This window comes from Phodopus roborovskii, unplaced genomic scaffold, assembly GCF_943737965.1.
Source record: "Phodopus roborovskii unplaced genomic scaffold, PHOROB, whole genome shotgun sequence".
Lineage (NCBI taxonomy): Eukaryota > Metazoa > Chordata > Mammalia > Rodentia > Cricetidae > Phodopus > Phodopus roborovskii.
Window position 1 is genome coordinate 548,340 of NW_026126407.1, and position 16,631 is coordinate 564,970.

At 52.7% G+C, this 16,631-nt stretch overlaps 1 protein-coding gene across 1 annotated transcript; it reads right to left on the minus strand.

Moving 5' to 3' along the window:
- Nucleotides 1-1,021: 1,021 nt before the first annotated feature.
- Tmem132e (transmembrane protein 132E) lies at nucleotides 1,022-15,214 on the minus strand. The gene is made up of 9 exons (XM_051181468.1): nucleotides 15,091-15,214; nucleotides 12,649-13,633; nucleotides 10,909-11,055; nucleotides 10,463-10,655; nucleotides 9,589-9,732; nucleotides 6,970-7,175; nucleotides 4,655-4,943; nucleotides 3,782-3,973; nucleotides 1,022-3,062 (listed from the first exon to the last, which is right to left on the minus strand). The coding sequence occupies exons 1-9, from the start codon at nucleotides 15,212-15,214 to the stop codon at nucleotides 2,010-2,012; spliced, it is 3,333 nt and encodes a 1,110-aa protein (XP_051037425.1). The 3' UTR covers nucleotides 1,022-2,009.
- Between the last annotated feature and the right edge of the window lie 1,417 nt (nucleotides 15,215-16,631).

Genomic DNA, 16,631 nt, shown 5'->3' on the forward strand with positions numbered 1-16,631 from the left:
CCTCTCAGGGTCCTCCATGAGCTAGATAAAGAAGACTGACACCGCAAGCAGCGTTTGTGTTCCGAAGAGGAACCCTGGCCTGAGCTTGAGCCTCACCCTGTGCTTAGCTTTTGGGGTGGCCCTCTCTTCCCACTGAGCTCTGCTGTCAAACACTTGGGGAGCAAGTAGAGTGTCCGTCTCCCCATTCACACTCACACTTTCCTCAGAAGCTGGACTCTGGTCCTGGCAAAGACCTACTCACGGAGACTCTCATAGCTTGTGATCTTTGCCAGGTGCAGTGACTACCATGGGCACTAGACAGAGGCCTGCCTGGGTTGTGGGACAGGTGGACCTGGAAGCCAGCTGGCTTTCTCTAGTGTACTATCATAAAAAAAAAATGTTCTGGCAGTTAGTGCAACTCCATTCTGATGTCACAGACCCTGCCCCCTCCAGTATGGTTACTATAGCCCTATGCACGGGCTGGCTAGCTACCCTGGCAGGATCATCTAAGTTGTGATGTCCCTGTCTGGCTTGTTGCTTATGCTCTGATATGGTCTCTTGGGGCCTGTGGATACCCTGTGAATGTTCCCGAGCCCAGAGGGGCTCTGCCCATTCAAAGTGAGACCCACAGCCACCAGGACTTTCCCATCTGACCTCCAGGTAAGAAAGGCTATACTCCTGTCATAGTGGATGCAAGGAGAGGCATGTAGACAAAGGAGACTGGGACGCTCTGGTGGGCATACTAAGTCAAACACTCCCACCCACCACCCACAAGACCTCTCTTCTGAGCCAGTCTCAAGACCAGTTCCTTCCTCCCGAGTTGACCACTGAAGACCCCTGGAGAAGATCCATGCTTTGAAGGCCACCTTTCTAGGGCAGTGGATCTTTTGTTATACAGCATGGGTGTCTCTATGGCACCCAACTGTCTTAAGAGACACAACACGCAGGGAAGCATGAGTGGGTCGCCAGCCTTAGGTAGCCAGTGTCGCTTCATGGTGTCTTGTGGCAAACATACAAGGATGAGACAGAGCCAGCCTCTGGGTACTGTCTGTTTGCAGGGAGCTGTTGTCCCCAAGCCAGGCTGATGCCTTCCATTTATTTATGAAAAACTGACACAGTGGTGGGTAGAACCCAAGAGGTGAGGGGGGGATGGGGAAGGCATAGAGCAATAGCTCCCTTCTGCCTTCACCCACCCAATGGGCTCTTGCAATACTCCCAGGTGGCCTCCTCCATTGCAGGGACGCTGGCTGCGGTTGCCCGCCCTTTGGTATGGAGGGAAGCAGGAGTGAGCAGAGCCCAGGCTAAGGCGCAGTAGTGTTGACCTTGCTGTGGGGACAGGCTGTACGTCACCCACTGCGCTTGCTGTGTGGGTATGGTTTGGCCAGAAAGATACGAAAACCCCTCTTACTTAGGCCCTCCCACAGTCTAAAGGGCAGAGGAAGCCATGGAAAGTGCCCACTTTACACTGGACCCTCTGCAGTCAGCTCCAGGCTTGGGAGACACCCAGAAACCAGCAGACATCACAATTGTCCCCCAATACCCAAATGTTTTGTCTGCAGCAAGATCCTTGGCAAGGCAGGCAGCCGCCACTTCCCACCCTGCAGGACAGAAATCCCTGAATATTTGTTTAAGAAAAGTCTTTGTGCAGCCTGTGACACAAGACCCCACTAGGGTCCCCTGCACAGGGGACACCACTGGGGACGTGAGAGGCATGGCAGGGCACAGTGTGGGCCCACCTGGCCCCAAGTTTGGCCTTGGCGCTATCTTGGGGCAGTGGGGATGTCTAAGATGGAATGAGGTTTGGAAAGGATGAACAGGGCAGAACTGTCTCCCTGCTTCACGCTGGGTTTGGAAGGAGCCTTCCACCTGCAAGGGGCAGAAGGTCAAGGTGATCTGGCCACAACCAAAGCTGCAGGGGCAGGGACTATAAAATCCACTCAGCTGCCCCGAGTCCCTGTGAGCTGGGGCTCCAGGCTGAGTCCCAGCCAGAGACCACTGGGTGTGTGGGGATATCCTGCCACCCCAGGCCACTATGCAATGTCTTTGATTCTGCGCATGTAATTGTGCAGGTCCGGGGGTGGAGCTGGCCTTGTAGTTCCGGCCACATCTGGACAACCCCAACCCAGGTCCTCTTCGTCCTCCTCATCCTCTTCGCCAGCAGGCACTGAGTCATAGGCCAGCTCCTCCGAGGGCAGAGTGGTAAAGGTCGTGAACTTGACCCTCTTGCGCTTGGAGGTGGGAGAGCTAGCAGGGTCCTCCGTCTGGTCCCTGGCAGAGCCCCCAGAGGAGCCATCTCCACGGCCGTGCACCTGGCTCTGGACGCTGGTCTGTGAACTGCCACTACTGTGGTGATCGCCGTGGCAGCAGGCAGGCACGGTTTCCAGTGCACTCCCTGCAGGCGGCGACAGCTCACCTTGCACCCGCAGTGGCTGCCCATTGCCCAGAAACACCCAGTGGTGAGAGTGGTCCATGCTGGTCTGGCCCTCTGGAGGGATGCGCTTGTGCCGGTATCGCAGCACGAACACAATGCAGTTGATGAGGAAGACAAGGATGGCGAGGCAGAAGACCCCCAGCAGTGCGTACATACCAATCTCTAGGTCCGTCAGCCCCCGGGGCATTTGCAGGAAGCCCGTGGGCAGTGGTAAGAAGTCCTCTGTGGGTGGCACCAGGCCGGAAGTGCCCAATTCCGGGACCTCACCGGCGGGGATGGCAGTGCCTGGTGGACCAGCTCCTCGGGCCTCATCTTCGCCCCCACCAGGCCCGGGCTGGCTGGGTCCCGGGTAGTCATACGTGGGATCCTCCTCATCCCGCCCAAAGTGTACTCGTAGGCCTGCAGTAGTAGTGGCCAGCACGCTCTTGCGCTTGGTTTTCTGGCAGCTCTCTGAGATGGTGAGCTCTGCACGGAGCAGATCTCCCGACCCCTCTGCCTCGGCCACCACCAGTGGGAAAGCCTTGTCTTGGGTCACAGTGGCCACCCGTTCATCCAGGCTGCTCACTAAAAGCCCGTAGTCCCGGGGACTGTATAAAGAGAGTGGGGCTGTGGTCCCATCACTGTAGGAGAGCCACAGACTCAGTAGGGCTTCCTGAAAGAGGAGAGGGGGCAGGAGTCAGGGCCAGTCCTACCATCTTCTCTGATAGGTACCAGCTCTGCCTGGCTCAGCACCTGAAATGCTAGGAGCTATGTGGGACTCAAGACCACTTCTGGGGTACAATGAGACCCTTGCACTGTGAGGACGGGGAACACAAGGTAGGGTTTCCAAGTCTCCCCCTCTTCTCTTGCCCTGAAGGTAAGCTCCTGGCTGGGCTTACCTCATCAGCCACCGAGGAAACCCCAGATCTCTATGCTTGACTCTTGGCTAATGAAGCTCAGATAAAAATAGAGGGACCTGGATCAACGATTAGGGGACATAGGACCCCTGTGGCCTAATACCATCCATCATTATTGCACCCCTCTGTCCTTTAATCAATACCTATACTACATAGGTGTTGGTGCACTACAAACTCATCCAAAGATGAGTTTAGAGGGTGGTAGGGTAGAGAGCCCTCTGAGAATCCAGTAGAGGACACTCAACAGGGACACTGGAACCCAGCCCACCCCTGTAAAGGACTGGGTGATGAGGTGCAGAGCTCCTTGTATATCTGAAGGCCTCATCTGAAGATTGATGGCTCAGAGTGGGGCAGAGCCTCCAGGTCCTATTCCATACCTGACATGCTGGTGGGGGGTGGGGGTAGGGATGGGAGGGGTAGGAGTGTGAAGGGTGGGGCTGTGGGGGATAAGGGTGGGGTTCTGGGAGTCAGTTACCTGCTTGGCAAAGCTGAGGGTGGGCTGTGCAGCTGTGGTGGCCAGGATGGTGTGGCTGCTCCCTGGGCTGGGTCGCAGGGACAAGGCTAGATTGGCCACCACCTGGGCCTGCAGCTGTGTGATACTGACCTTCTCCTCCGTCACTGTCAGTAGCGTCTCCCCCAGCACAGCCTCGGTCAGGGGGGATACAACCTATGACAGAGCAAAGTGGTGGTGGGAGATATCTGGGAAGCAGCTGCCTTGCTCAGGGTCCCCACCCAGGGAGAACTCCTATCACGGATGGGGAGAAGGGCCAGAGAGTACAGGACTCCTGGTTTTCCCATAGGTCTGTAAGTAGGAACAATGGACAGTCAGGGCCTCCCAGGGACCAGGCAGAAATGCAGACGCAGATAAGAGAGGTGAGCATGAGCAATGATAATAGGAACTGGTGTTGAGCTGCAGAATCACTTGCTTTATAAACAAAGTACGCCTGTAGGGTGGTTATTTGTAAGCTCTCAGATGGCTGATTTCTATTTGGTCACCCCCCCCCCAATCACAGAGGAAGGCAAGGGCTGAATTCTTAGGCCACTCATAGGTCCCTTCTTGGGGCTCAGCAGCAAGATCTTTCCACACCCGCAGCCCAGATCCCGTCCCAGCCAGTGTTCCCTGCATAGGGCTATGAAGGCTGCTGAGGCTTGCCCGAGAACTTCACCAAGAAGTGGAAAGAGCTTGACCTTGGAAGGCACAATCTCAGATAGAGGGAAGAAAGTGTTTCTTGGTGGCCACTGGGGTGGCTCTCAGAAGTCAGGTGCTGGGTACAGCTGAGGTCTGTACCTGTGGGTAACCCAGGTTCCCAGGTCTATCACTTTGTACCTGGATGGAGCCCTTTCTTACCTTAAAGGGGGTGGTGCCTGGCTCCAGTCCCGCCAGGGTGCTGCTATCTACCAAGTGGGCCACTCGGGGGTCACCCACCCGCATGAAGTCACTGACCAAGTCAGTGACCTCCACCAGCCAGTCAGGGCCCAGCATGGTGACCACCTGGTCGGTGCCTTCAGATGATGTCGTGTGAAACTGGGTGAAGACCTGCAGGGTGGCATGCTGGTACTGCAGAGTGCAGCCCCGGCTGGCACTCTGTCTCCGTTCTTCTTCCTCTTCCTCCTCATCTTCACTCTCCCGAGCTGACCTGGGGAATGCCAACATCGGGACTGGGGTATTAACAGCACTCCACTATGGCTCTCTGGCTTAGACCCAACTCTCTCCGTGTAATTGCGCTGCACCTTTTCCTCTTTTCCAGTCTATACATGTGCCCTCCTTGGCATATGTCCTCGGTGAGTGTGTATGGAGCCACCAGCCATCCCAGCCTCTCTCGCCTGGAGAGGTTCCTCTTTTTGCCTTCCCCATTCATGGCTGCCAACAGCTGGCACCCCATCCTAGCAGTGACAGTGGCTTCTTCCTCAGCACTTAGCATGCACACGACCCAGTCCTGAGTCTTAAACTAGAGCAAGAAGGGAACAGGCTCAGCTGATATGTCCTATGGTCATGTATGGACCGTGAATGGAAAGTGAGGAAGTCTGACGTTTATTTCAGGAGATTTCTGAGCCAAGAGGTGAAGTAGTTTCTTCCTGGTGTTTCTGTGTATTTGCCTTTTTCAAAAGACAAGGACTTACAGCTCAGGCTAGATCTCCCTTGAACTTCCTGATACCTCTGCTTCAAATTCCCCAACTACTAGGATTGTGCAGGCATGCACTACCACTCCTGGTTTTATGTGGTTCTGGGGGGTTGAACGCAGGGCTTCATGCATGCTAGGTAAACATTCTATTGCATGAATCACACCCTCAGTCCATCAGTCCCCTCTTTTTGTGTAGACCAAGGGGAAGAGAGAGAGAGGACAGAGAGAGGAGAGAGAGAGAGAGAGAGATAGAGAGAGAGAGAGAGAGATATGAGAATAGGATACTAAGCAAAAGGGAACTTGGACTTAATGGTTTAGGGAATCCTTAGCCTCCACTGTTTGAAAAAGATGCTAAAATCAGAAGATGCCCTGATTGGGTGGTGTGCATTAGAGAATAAGCTTGCTAGTGCTTTGTTAAAATTAATTAACTAAAACATCCATTCATATGGAGGTCTCATTTTAGGTCTCTTTTTACCTGTGTTAATGAATTTAATCCTCACTGCTATCCAGCCAATTATTATACTGCCCATTTCACAGATGAGAAAAATGAGTCAGAGATGTTGAATAAGTAGCATGAGACTGCACTACTACTAAAAGACAAAACCAGGATTTAAATTTCACTACCTGGGTAAGGGCTTCCTACATCCTCAGCACTCAAAGCATCAAGGCCACTGCTCTGCAGCTGGTTGGTAGGGTCTCAGGCTGTGTCCCAGCCCTGAAACAAAGGCTGCACACTAATAAAAGTCCTAACACATTCAGGCTGGAAGGGCTCTGCTACTGTTCCTGCTGTTTGAGTCACCACAGTCTCAAATGCAGCCCAGCTTTCCCTTCCCTCCAAGCTTCTCTCCATAGCCCTGGCTGCCCACAGAGCCCTGTTGAGCTTCACTGAAGCATCTATGAATGGGTGAGTGGAGCATGGTAAGTATACATGTACATGGCCCACAGGTGGGCACTGAGGTGTGGAAGCCTGCATCTTGGCTAGGGAGCTTGTGCTTACCTGTGTATTGTGGTGAACCTGCCCCTATGGACTCAGGAGTCTGTCTGTGGTGCCCATCTGGGGCCAGTGGATATAGTGTGTGTGTGCTGGTGCTTGTGTGGGTATCCCTGGCTGGGGGAAATATAGTTGCAGTGTATGTCACTGTGTTCAAGGGTATGTTCAGTCCCCTGAAGCCTATCGGTCCCCAGCTGATCCTTGTCTATTTGTCCTTTAAGTCTTAGCTCAAGAACCATCTTTTCCAGAAAGCCTGGCTTTATTTCTGGAGAAAGAGGAATTCCCTCCTTCATGCCCCTTCAGTTCCTGCATACAGAGCTTCCAACCATGCTCTGGGATGTGTGCATGTCTTCCCACACTGTTGGACTGAGAGTTTGGCTGGTCACACCCTTTCCACATCTCAAATACCTGCCAGTGCCCAGAATACAGTGGCTGCTCAATACTAGGATGCTATTTGCATCACTGCCTTCAAATTGTATTCACCAAGAGCCTTACACGTGTTCAGATCAGACTACTATCCCATGTTTACATTACGTGCTAGGGCTGTACCTTCGGTCGGGAAGGATAGGTACCCTCCATCCCTTCACTTGGCTGAGGCGAACGTCTGAGAGCTCGATGTGCAGAGGTAGCTTGGGGACCCAAACTGTCATTTCCAGGGGGGCACTGAGGACATCATAGCGGAAGGTGACTCTGGCATTCATGGACCCTCGAGACTCCTTCCCGCTCACAAACACATAGTCACAGCTGCTGGACACCTGGAGAAAGGCAGGAACATATAGCATAGGCATGGCTTGCTTTTCAGGTCCTCCTGCTGGGTATTCAGAGTATTTGGGTCTAACTATAGGACCAGCAAGGTTGCTGGAGAGGAAGTGGTGAGGATTGCTAGGGGAGGGGTTTCCCAGGGCTGCTCTCTACTGCAGCATACCTAGAACTCCAGAACTAGATATCTGCTAGATGGACTTCTCCACCCCACAGGGGGCATTTGACTGGTCAGCGTGGAACAGGGGAGCTGGAGCAAGGAACTGGTTCTTGCCTCCTTGCTAGCATGACTTGCTAGGTGAGTGGACAGCTAGTTAATTTCAAATGAAGGGCTGTTTCTGGTAGGTATGGAGGAGAGGGAATGGGGGAGGAAAACTTGGGATCAGAGAAGCCTGAGCACAGGTGGGTGGATGGTGGCCTCTGATATATAGTATTTATGCAAACGTGTGCCCACCTGGCTAGCAACACTATGCCTAGAGGCTCACTCATGGAACCTACATGCCTACAGGGGAGCTGTTGCTGGAAGCAGTGTTCAGTCCTTCCCAGAGAGCCACTACCAAGGCTTCAGGGTAGGTGCATGGGTCTGAGTGTGCTTTGAATGTCTATGCACACACCTGGAACACCCTAGAGTGGATTCCATGTGCACACACACCTGGACACTCCTGCAGGAACACACTTTGGGGCACCTCTGTGAATCTTGGAGCACTTACTATGTGACCAGTGAGCCGGCCACATTCCAAAGCCTCTGCAGTGATGGGGGTGCTGGATTATACCTTGTGGTTTGAATGAGAATGGCCCCTAGAGGTTCATGTATTTGAAAGCCTGGTCCCAGTGGGCAACACTGTTCTGGAAGGATTAAGAGGTATGGCCTTGTTGGAGGAGGTGTGTCACTGGGGCAGGATTTGAAGTGTCAAAAGGTCACACCATTTCCAGTGTGCTCTCTCTGCCTCCTACTTTGAATTATATGTAAGCTTTCGGATACTGCTCCAGCATCTTGCCTGCTTACCTGCAGCCATACTTACTACCATGATGGCCATGGACTAACTTTCTGTAACCTTACTCCCCAATTAAATGTTTTCTTGTATAACTTTCCCTGGTCATGTGTTTCGTCACTGCAATAAAAAGCTAAGTCATCTCCCAATAAAAGCTTCTGTAAATTGCCTTGGTCATGCTATGTTAGTGCAGCAATGAAAGTGTAACTAAGAAATATCTCATCCATTTAGTCATTATCTCCTTGTATCATCTTAGAGGTGAAGTAGAGGGAAACAGGAATGCTCCTCTCCCACCGTGGAAGGCAGGAGATTTCAACCATAGGCTGGTGAGTTCCACTTGAAGGCTAGCAGCCTCCACTTAACAAGCCATATTTCCCAGAGATTTGTAGCAGTTTATTTAGATCCCTCTGCGCCCTGCTGGTGTCTTAGCCATCACAGGATGGGGAAATGTGGCTGAGAAAGCCCTATATGCAGGCTCTTGGGAGCAGGTGAATCTGGTTCTATCTCAGCCATGGGAGCAGGCAGAGGGAACGGGGGTGTGAGCTGAATTCTGTTCCATCTCCCTGGAAGATGTGCCTGGGAAAGGGGTGGACAAAGTATCCTAAGGCTTTCTAAACCTGAGGAAATCAGAGGCAGAGTGCAGAGATCAAGTGGGCGGCAAGGTGGTACATCCAGGCCCCGACTCTTCTAAGCGGAGTGGTTAGGAAAGCAGGAGACAGACCCAGCTGTCCAATTGCTCGCTTCCATCTTACTGGAGGCTGGCTCACTCCATGGGTACCATGGCTGCATTACAGTGCCATCTGTCCACTGCCTCCTGTCCCATCTTGCCTCTGGAAAGTTAGGGAGAGAACAAACCAGGAATCTCTGAGGTGGGGGTGGTCATCAAGTCAGACGAATGCTGTGTGTCCTGGGCTAAGGAGATGGATGGAGCTGGACTTTGGAGAGCATCTGGGGAGCAGGGTGGTCACAGCTGGGGGCCCATAAGGGAGTTGTAGGTGCTGAGGTATGTCATATCTCTCTTCCTAAAGCTGCCCTCCTTAGCTCCAGTTTCTTTACTCTGTTCCCCTCCTGCCCAGGACTCAGGGTAAAATTATACACTCCTTTACCTTATTCGAGTCTGTCTTATACAGTGCTTAATAGTGACTTGCTGGGTTGGGATTACATTGTCAACACTACCTATCTCCTTTTGGTCTATCTTCCTCTCCAGGAACTCACCAGGTCTGTATGGAGTGGTCCTTTGCACTAGGAGAGGGAATGTAAGTCTGTATGGGGGTATCCACACATGTGGGACTGAGTTGGGGTGCTGCTCAGGATAGCAGAGAGGAGGGGCAACTGCCGGCCCATAGCAGGGTGGGTGCAAGACACTTCCAAGGATTGACCGGAAGAGCTTGGGGACTCCATTCTCCCACAGACCCACCTTGATGATGTCCTCATTGTCAGACTGGCACTCCACCAGAGCAGAAACATCCAGGACGAGGCCAGTCACCTCAATGGCGATGACCTTGACAGGAATGGCCACAGTCCTGCCCGTCAGGATGGCAGTGTTGATGATCTCTGTGTCCTGCAGGGAGGCAAGTGTGGTAGGAGCTCTGCTGCATGCTTCTCTTCAGGGACATGTTTGTCACCTGCTACCCAGGTTCCTAGCTGCTGCCACTCCTCAGATATCTATTTCCTCTGGGGAAATAGGACATGTGTGTAGAGGCCTGCCCCTGCTGAGCCTTGGGCTCCTCAGATGATCAATCCAGATGGACTGCTAAGGAAGGCTTCCCTGCTTCCAAGGAGCATCCCTTCCCCTGAGCCAAAGCTCTCAGAGTGACATCAACACATTCTCTTGGCTTGACCCAGTGCTCTGAGTGGGTCACCAGCCCTCCATTCCACTGAGATGGCTACATCCACGATCCTTTTGAACAAATTGCCCCTATCTCCCTCCATGCACTTTTTCCTTTGAGAGCTGGGTCCTTTTGGAGCACGTTCCTCTCTTCATCTCAGATGTGATGAATGCTTCCTCTCTGATAGTTTCCAAAAACTCGAGGGGACAGCCACTTTCTAGAAGATTTCTCTTAAGCAGCCCCTTTCCAGAGAATTCTTCTATAGTTGTTTCACCAGGGCCAGAGCTGTGCTTGCTTCCTGTGGATGGGCACGTGCCCAGCTCCACAGGCACTGTCTCAGAAGTTCTTCTCTGCTCCCTGCCCCACCCCATCCACACATACATGTGCACAACCTTGTCCAGTTCCACTACACACATGTGAACTCATGGACCAGGGTGGAGTGCTTGGTCAAAGCCTGCTTACCATGGCCAGGGGCAGGATGGCCTGCACATCCCTCTGGATGACTGTCAGCTCAGTGACAGCTCGCTCCAGGTCAGGCAGGGCACTGTGGCCTCGGTAATCGATGTGCCACATGATCCTCCGCTTCACAGACTGGCTGGTAAAATTTTCCATCTCAAAGTCCAGCTGCAAGATTTCCAGGGGTCCCTGACCCTCCCTGCAAGGCAGAGCAGGAATCGGGGAGATAGAGGATAAAGGGCAGGGCTCTGAAACCCTAGCAGGAATGTGCCTTTTTTGAGTAGCTACATTCCTCAGCTTTTGGAGTCTCCCCAACCCACTGGAGTATCCCAACCCAGAATCCCACTTCTGACTCCTGGAAATTGATGCCTCAGCACTCTGAAAGTCCATTTTTCTCCATGGAGGCTAGCTACCCAGCCCCCAGGTGCCTGCTCTAAAGAAGTGGAACTCACCATGGGGGTAGGGGAGTGCCCTGGGCCCAGGACACATCCACAGTGGCTGTTGAATGCTTTGCCCCAGTCAGCAGCTCTGAGGTCACATGCCACTGGCCACTTCTTGACTTGGTGCCTAGGAGAGTCACACCCTTCTTGGCTTTAACCCTAGAACAAAAGTGAGGAAAAAGAGACAGAGGGTCAAGCCTTGATGCAAAGCTTGCTCCCCTGATCACCAGCCCTAGGCTGGAGCTGGGGGTGGGGCAAGCAAGTGATCTGAACTACAATAGGCTCTACACTTAACATTTGCGTGATCAGTTCTCTAAAGCTTCTGCCTTGGTCCTGGCCTATCCCATACTCAGTTACATCACTAACACAACTTCTATACACCCTCTGGTTTTCCTCAGGAAGCCCATTAGAATCCACAGAAGCCCACAGAACATACCACCTGCCTTTTATAAAGAGAGGATCTTATATAGATGAGGCTGACCTCCAACTTTTTATGCAGCCATGGATGACCTTGAACTTCTGAAAATCTTCCTTCCTCCACCTCTAGAGCCCTAGTGTTACACATGTGCAATGCGTCACACAGTTTATAAGTGCTGGGGATGAAACGCAGGCTTCAAGCATGCTAGGCAATCACTGAGCTACTTACCCAGCCCTAGAACCACATCTTTTTTTATTGACATGAGACACAATAGCCCTGAGTTCTGCCGGGCAAGAAAGAAGAACATTCCTCCATCTTTACTGTGAAAGCTCTTCAGACAGCAAAGAGGTGCAGTCTCCTCTGACCTCCAGACCCTCCCATTCCTTTTTTACCATGGTTTCAGAGGTGCCCAGTCTCATCACCCTCCTCTGGATGTACAGGAGATGAGATTCACCCTGCAGTAATACGCTTCTGCTGTGCCTCAATTACTGTTGACTAAAAGCAGATTGACATCGCCTCGTTACATCTACATACTCTACTACTGTCAGTGCAGCCCAGGATGGCTGGTAAAACCCATCCACATTCAAGTCTCCATCACTGAATCCGATAGACACGCTCTGGGGATTTGTGAGCTTTGTGGGCGCGTGCTTAAAGTTTGCAAGGCTGATGGGGATAATTCGGTTTCTAGACATGCTGCTTGTGCAGGGAAGCATTTTGGTGGGGCCTATATGGTATCCTCAGAATCCCTGACCTGACTCAAACCATGATTTCCCACTAAAACAAATATGATGTCCAGTGGGGTTAGGATATGGTCAGGGCATCTATGAGTGGGTGGTGTGCTCTGTACAGAAAGGGCCAGGCATCCGTACTCCATGCCCTGGACTCATCCGTGAAATCTGGGTGAGCTTCACCAGAGTGTGCCTGAGCACTTTCGCAGCCATGCTTGTAAGATGGCTCATATTCACTCCTGTTGCAAATCTTTTTTCTATGTGACAGAGCAAGAGAAAAGCTGTGGTCAGGAACTGGGGATATGGCTCAGTGGGTAGAGGCCTTCCTCATCAAGCCAGACTTGAGTTGGATCCCTGGGATCCATATGATGGACAGAGAAAACCAACTCCTGAGAGTTGCCCTCTAACCTCCACAAGAGGGCCACACCAGGCAGGCCTCGCGCATACGAAACAAAACATAACAACTGTAATTTAAACGCTTTGGGCAGTAAGGATAAACAGGCCCCGGGGTATAGCTGCTCTGGTGAGATGATCCTGGAGGCCCTGAAGGGTCAGAGATGCAGTTGACCTGGGCTGGAAAGCCCCTCTCATTCCCAGATCCCTTACCTGAGTGTGAAATGCTCCACGCTGGGGCTGGCAGTTGAGGAGGAGTTGGGTGCCAGGTAGAGGAAGATGCTGAGCACCTCCCCAGGCCTGAGGGGCCTGTCAGGCAAGCGGATCATCAGGTTGCTGTCCAGCCTATGCTCCTGAACGGCCCTACGCGGCAGCGGCCGGAACAGGCTGATGCTGCCAATGCGCAGCAGCGGGTGCTGCGTGGGGCTTTCGGCGCGCGCGGCCGCTCCGGGCCCAGGGCCGCGCCGCGAGTTCCCGCAGCCGCCCGCCGCATCGGGGGCGTGCAGCGTGTAGTAGAGTTCCACCTGCTGGCTCTCCGCCGCTGCCTCCGGCTCCAGTCCGTCGGGGGACTTGCGGCGGGCGCTAGGCGGCGCGGCTGGGGCCGGGGGTCCGAACCAGGCCAGGGGCAGCTCGGCGCGCACCAAGCAGGTGGCTAAGCTCCCGCCCAGGCGACACGAGCTTCGCACCTCGCGTGCGTCGCGGAAGGCGTGCAGGCGGACACAGGGCAGCCGTTCGGTGACCCCGAAGTCGTCCCAGTCGCGGCCGGCCACATAGAAGAGCACCTGTGCCACGGGCTGAGAGACGGGCACGCGAGCGCGCACGATGAAGGCGCGCACCTTCCAGTTGACAGTCAGGCGCTCGGGGATGTCCAGGGTGCTGGACGGCTGCAGAAGCTCCCTCACCACCACTTGGCTGGTGCTGAAGGGCCCCAGAGACACGTTGAGAACTGGCAGCTCCTTGGTCTGGAACACCACGAAGGGCTCCGAGCGCTGCAGGGAGCCGTTGATTGCAGCTAGCGGTGGGGGCCGCGCCTCCTTCAGGAAGAAGGCTAGCCGCGTGTGCGACAGGCGATAGCTGACAGGCAGCACAGGGCTGGCCTGCGTTCCTGGGGGACTGGGGCTGGCCGGGTGGGAACGGCTGGCGGCTATGGACAGAAAGCAGAATGGTCCGGAGTGGTCAGAAGAGGTATCTGGGGGACCTCATGGCACTGTACCCACAACCCGCCCCCCCCAACAACCCATCCCATCTCCTGCAGAGAGCCTTCAGTGAGGTTGTATCCCCTGGGGTCATGAAAACCTGTAAAATGATGAGTTCCCAAGATGGCTCAGTGGATAAAGACACTTATGCCCACACTGACAACCCAGGTTGCATCTCCGGGATCCACATGGTGGAAGGAGAGACTCTGGCAAGTTGTTTTCTGACCCTCACAAGCTGTGGCAAGAGTCCCCCCCCCAAAAAAAAAACCCTGCAAAATGAGTAAACGGTTGTTGCCTCAAAGTGTGGGTTGTGGGTTTGAGGATCTGCTGAAGTCCTGTACACAAAGGTTGACTGCTCAGGCTCTGCTCTGGCAAGGGAGGGCTGACTTAGGTGATCTTTATCCCTGTATGCTGGGCTGCCATTCAGCACACCTGGCAAGTTTTAAAGTATTTGATCACCGGATCAGTTTTAGGAGTGGCATTGTGATTTCTAAACACTCAGTCACTTACATCTTACAGATGTAGGACTGAAGGTGGAGGGCACTTGTCCCGGAAAAGCACAGGAGAAAATTCAAACCTGTCATCCCAAATGGTATAGCATCTCAGGAGCCCCTGCTATCCCAATTCCCTCTTACCACACACTATATAACTGGGGAGGGGTGCTTTGTCTTCAGTCTCCTAATCCCAAGTGTGGCTGGCTCCTTCCCTGACCCACAAGGAAGCTAACAGGTTCTGACAATTTTGTCTTCATCACTGCTGTGTCCTGAGCTGTCCTCTTGTCCCCCTTACCCAGTGCTGGCCTCATTTTCTGTTGATGACAACGACCTAAAGCTGTACAACTGGGTTCTTCCTCCTCCTCTCACCCCTTCTGACTCCCCCCCTTCTTCTGGGCACAGATGAGACCTTGGTGTCTTTCTCTGCTTAAGTCCTGGGACAAGGAAGGTCTGCAGAGAAAGGCCTGCGGCTGGAAGTCCTTCTGTGTGTCTTCCTGTGAGCCTAAGCTTTCTGAGTCTTGTTCCTTCAGCTTGAATCAGAGTGGTGGTAATGCTCATCCAGCCAGGTGCCATTTGAGAATTGCATTGTTAAAAGGTGGAATTTATGCAACATGATGCAAACCTGCTTAGGTATTAAAGATTCTCTTGCCTGTTCAAGTAAGATTCCAACCCACACCCAGTACCTTACTGTAGCATTCAGGCTCTTTGACATGGGTCATCAGGAGCCCCTCGGCCCTAGGCTCTTTCCTAGCCCCAACTTGTAATGGGACACCTCGCTGTGACCCCTCTCCCTTACTGCTTCTCTTTGTTCATGTTTGGCTCTTTCGTCCAATCCTCTCCTTATATAACCAGGGTGTGTGGGGGGTCTTAATGCCACCTTCCCCGGGAATCCCTCCAGGATACACCCCCCTGTGAAATTTCCTTCTCAGCAGTGTGCTCTGTCTCTTGCCTTATGTGGTAGTTACATATGGGGCCTAGTCTCCAGTGAGCCTTTAGCCAGTCCGAGGACTCTACCAAGAATGACTGCAGACTCCGTGGCAGGCAGCCGAGACCCCGGCCAGCACTTGGCATTCCATGCAGTTCACCCATGTTCATTATTTCATCAATGTCATTTAGACCTTGCCAGATTCACAAACATGCATACTGATTCCTCACAAAAGCTGTGAAGTTCAAGTGCCCTGCACTTGAGGCTCTATGGTCTCTAACCTATTTAAAATCTGCAGTTTAATTCCCCTATTAAAGGCTAAAGTAAGGGTGGGGAGATAGCTCAGTGGCTAAAGTGCTTGCCATGTGAGCATGAGGACCAGAGTTCCAAGCCTCGAAACCCTAACATGCTCAGTGGGCAGGCCAACCCACCTTGGAATTCCAATCCCATCCTTGGAAGGCAAGGATAGGACCCTCAGGGCAACCTGGCTGGGGCAACTAACCTTATGGGCCCGAGTTATGGGTTTGCCTGAGAGACCCCAGGTGGAAGAGTGATCAAGGTTGATTTCTCAGTCGACCTCTGACCTCCACACACACGTGCACATGTGTGTAGGAACCGCTCTATAACACATGGCTGTACACATGCAAATCTGCATGTACACACATGGGTATCAGGAGCACACAATGTTGTGCCTACTGGGTTTCCTCAACCTCCAAGGAAGTGACTCCGACTGCAAAAGCAAAAAGGTTTTTATTGCCAAGAACCAAACCGGCTGGGCTCCCACTCTATCGGAAGAGTAAGGGGCCTAATTACAATTGTGAAACCTTTTTAAAAGGGAGAAGGGAAAGGGAGTCTTGAGACCACTAGTCTCAGTTCACAAGGTTTCCAAGGTTACAGATATTTCATAGAGTACAAAGTTTCTGTACAAGGTCATCATGGGTCAAAGAGAATAGTAACTGTCCTTTGTTTAGGCAAGATTGATTAGCACACCTGCCAGGTTAGGGTTTTCTTTTTCTCCCCACCCCCCAAGGCAGGCTCAGTGGCCTTGTTTTTAAGATGATGGGGCAGGGAAGATGTTAACACAGCTGGTGGCGGTGTCCAGCTTTCTTCTTTATCTCCTGGTCCATACTCTGTAGTCAGAGAGTTATCTTCTCTCTAGTTTTCCCTTCTTGCCATAGCCCTAATTTATACCTCTTAGTTATTAATTTTCCATCACAACATGAAAATGGAAAAGAAAAATTAAGATAATAGAATCTGATGTGGTGGCTATAATCGCAGCACACAGGAGGCGGAGGCAGGAGGATATCAAGTTATTTTGGGCTACATAGGGATACTGACTCAAAACAAACAAACTGGAAACGAAACCAAAAGCAATGGACCCTTGTTGGGTCCCAGAATCCATTATGGAATGAGGGGCATCTGATCTCACTTAACTGTTTGTCCTCCAGGAGCCCATAGGGTCGTCCAGGGATACCAGTGGTCCCTGGATGCCAATGATTTCTCCATCAGGCTGTCTTCCTCTGCTCTCAGGACTCCACAGGCCCTAGCTACTCATCCCTGCAGGGCACACTGCTCCCTACA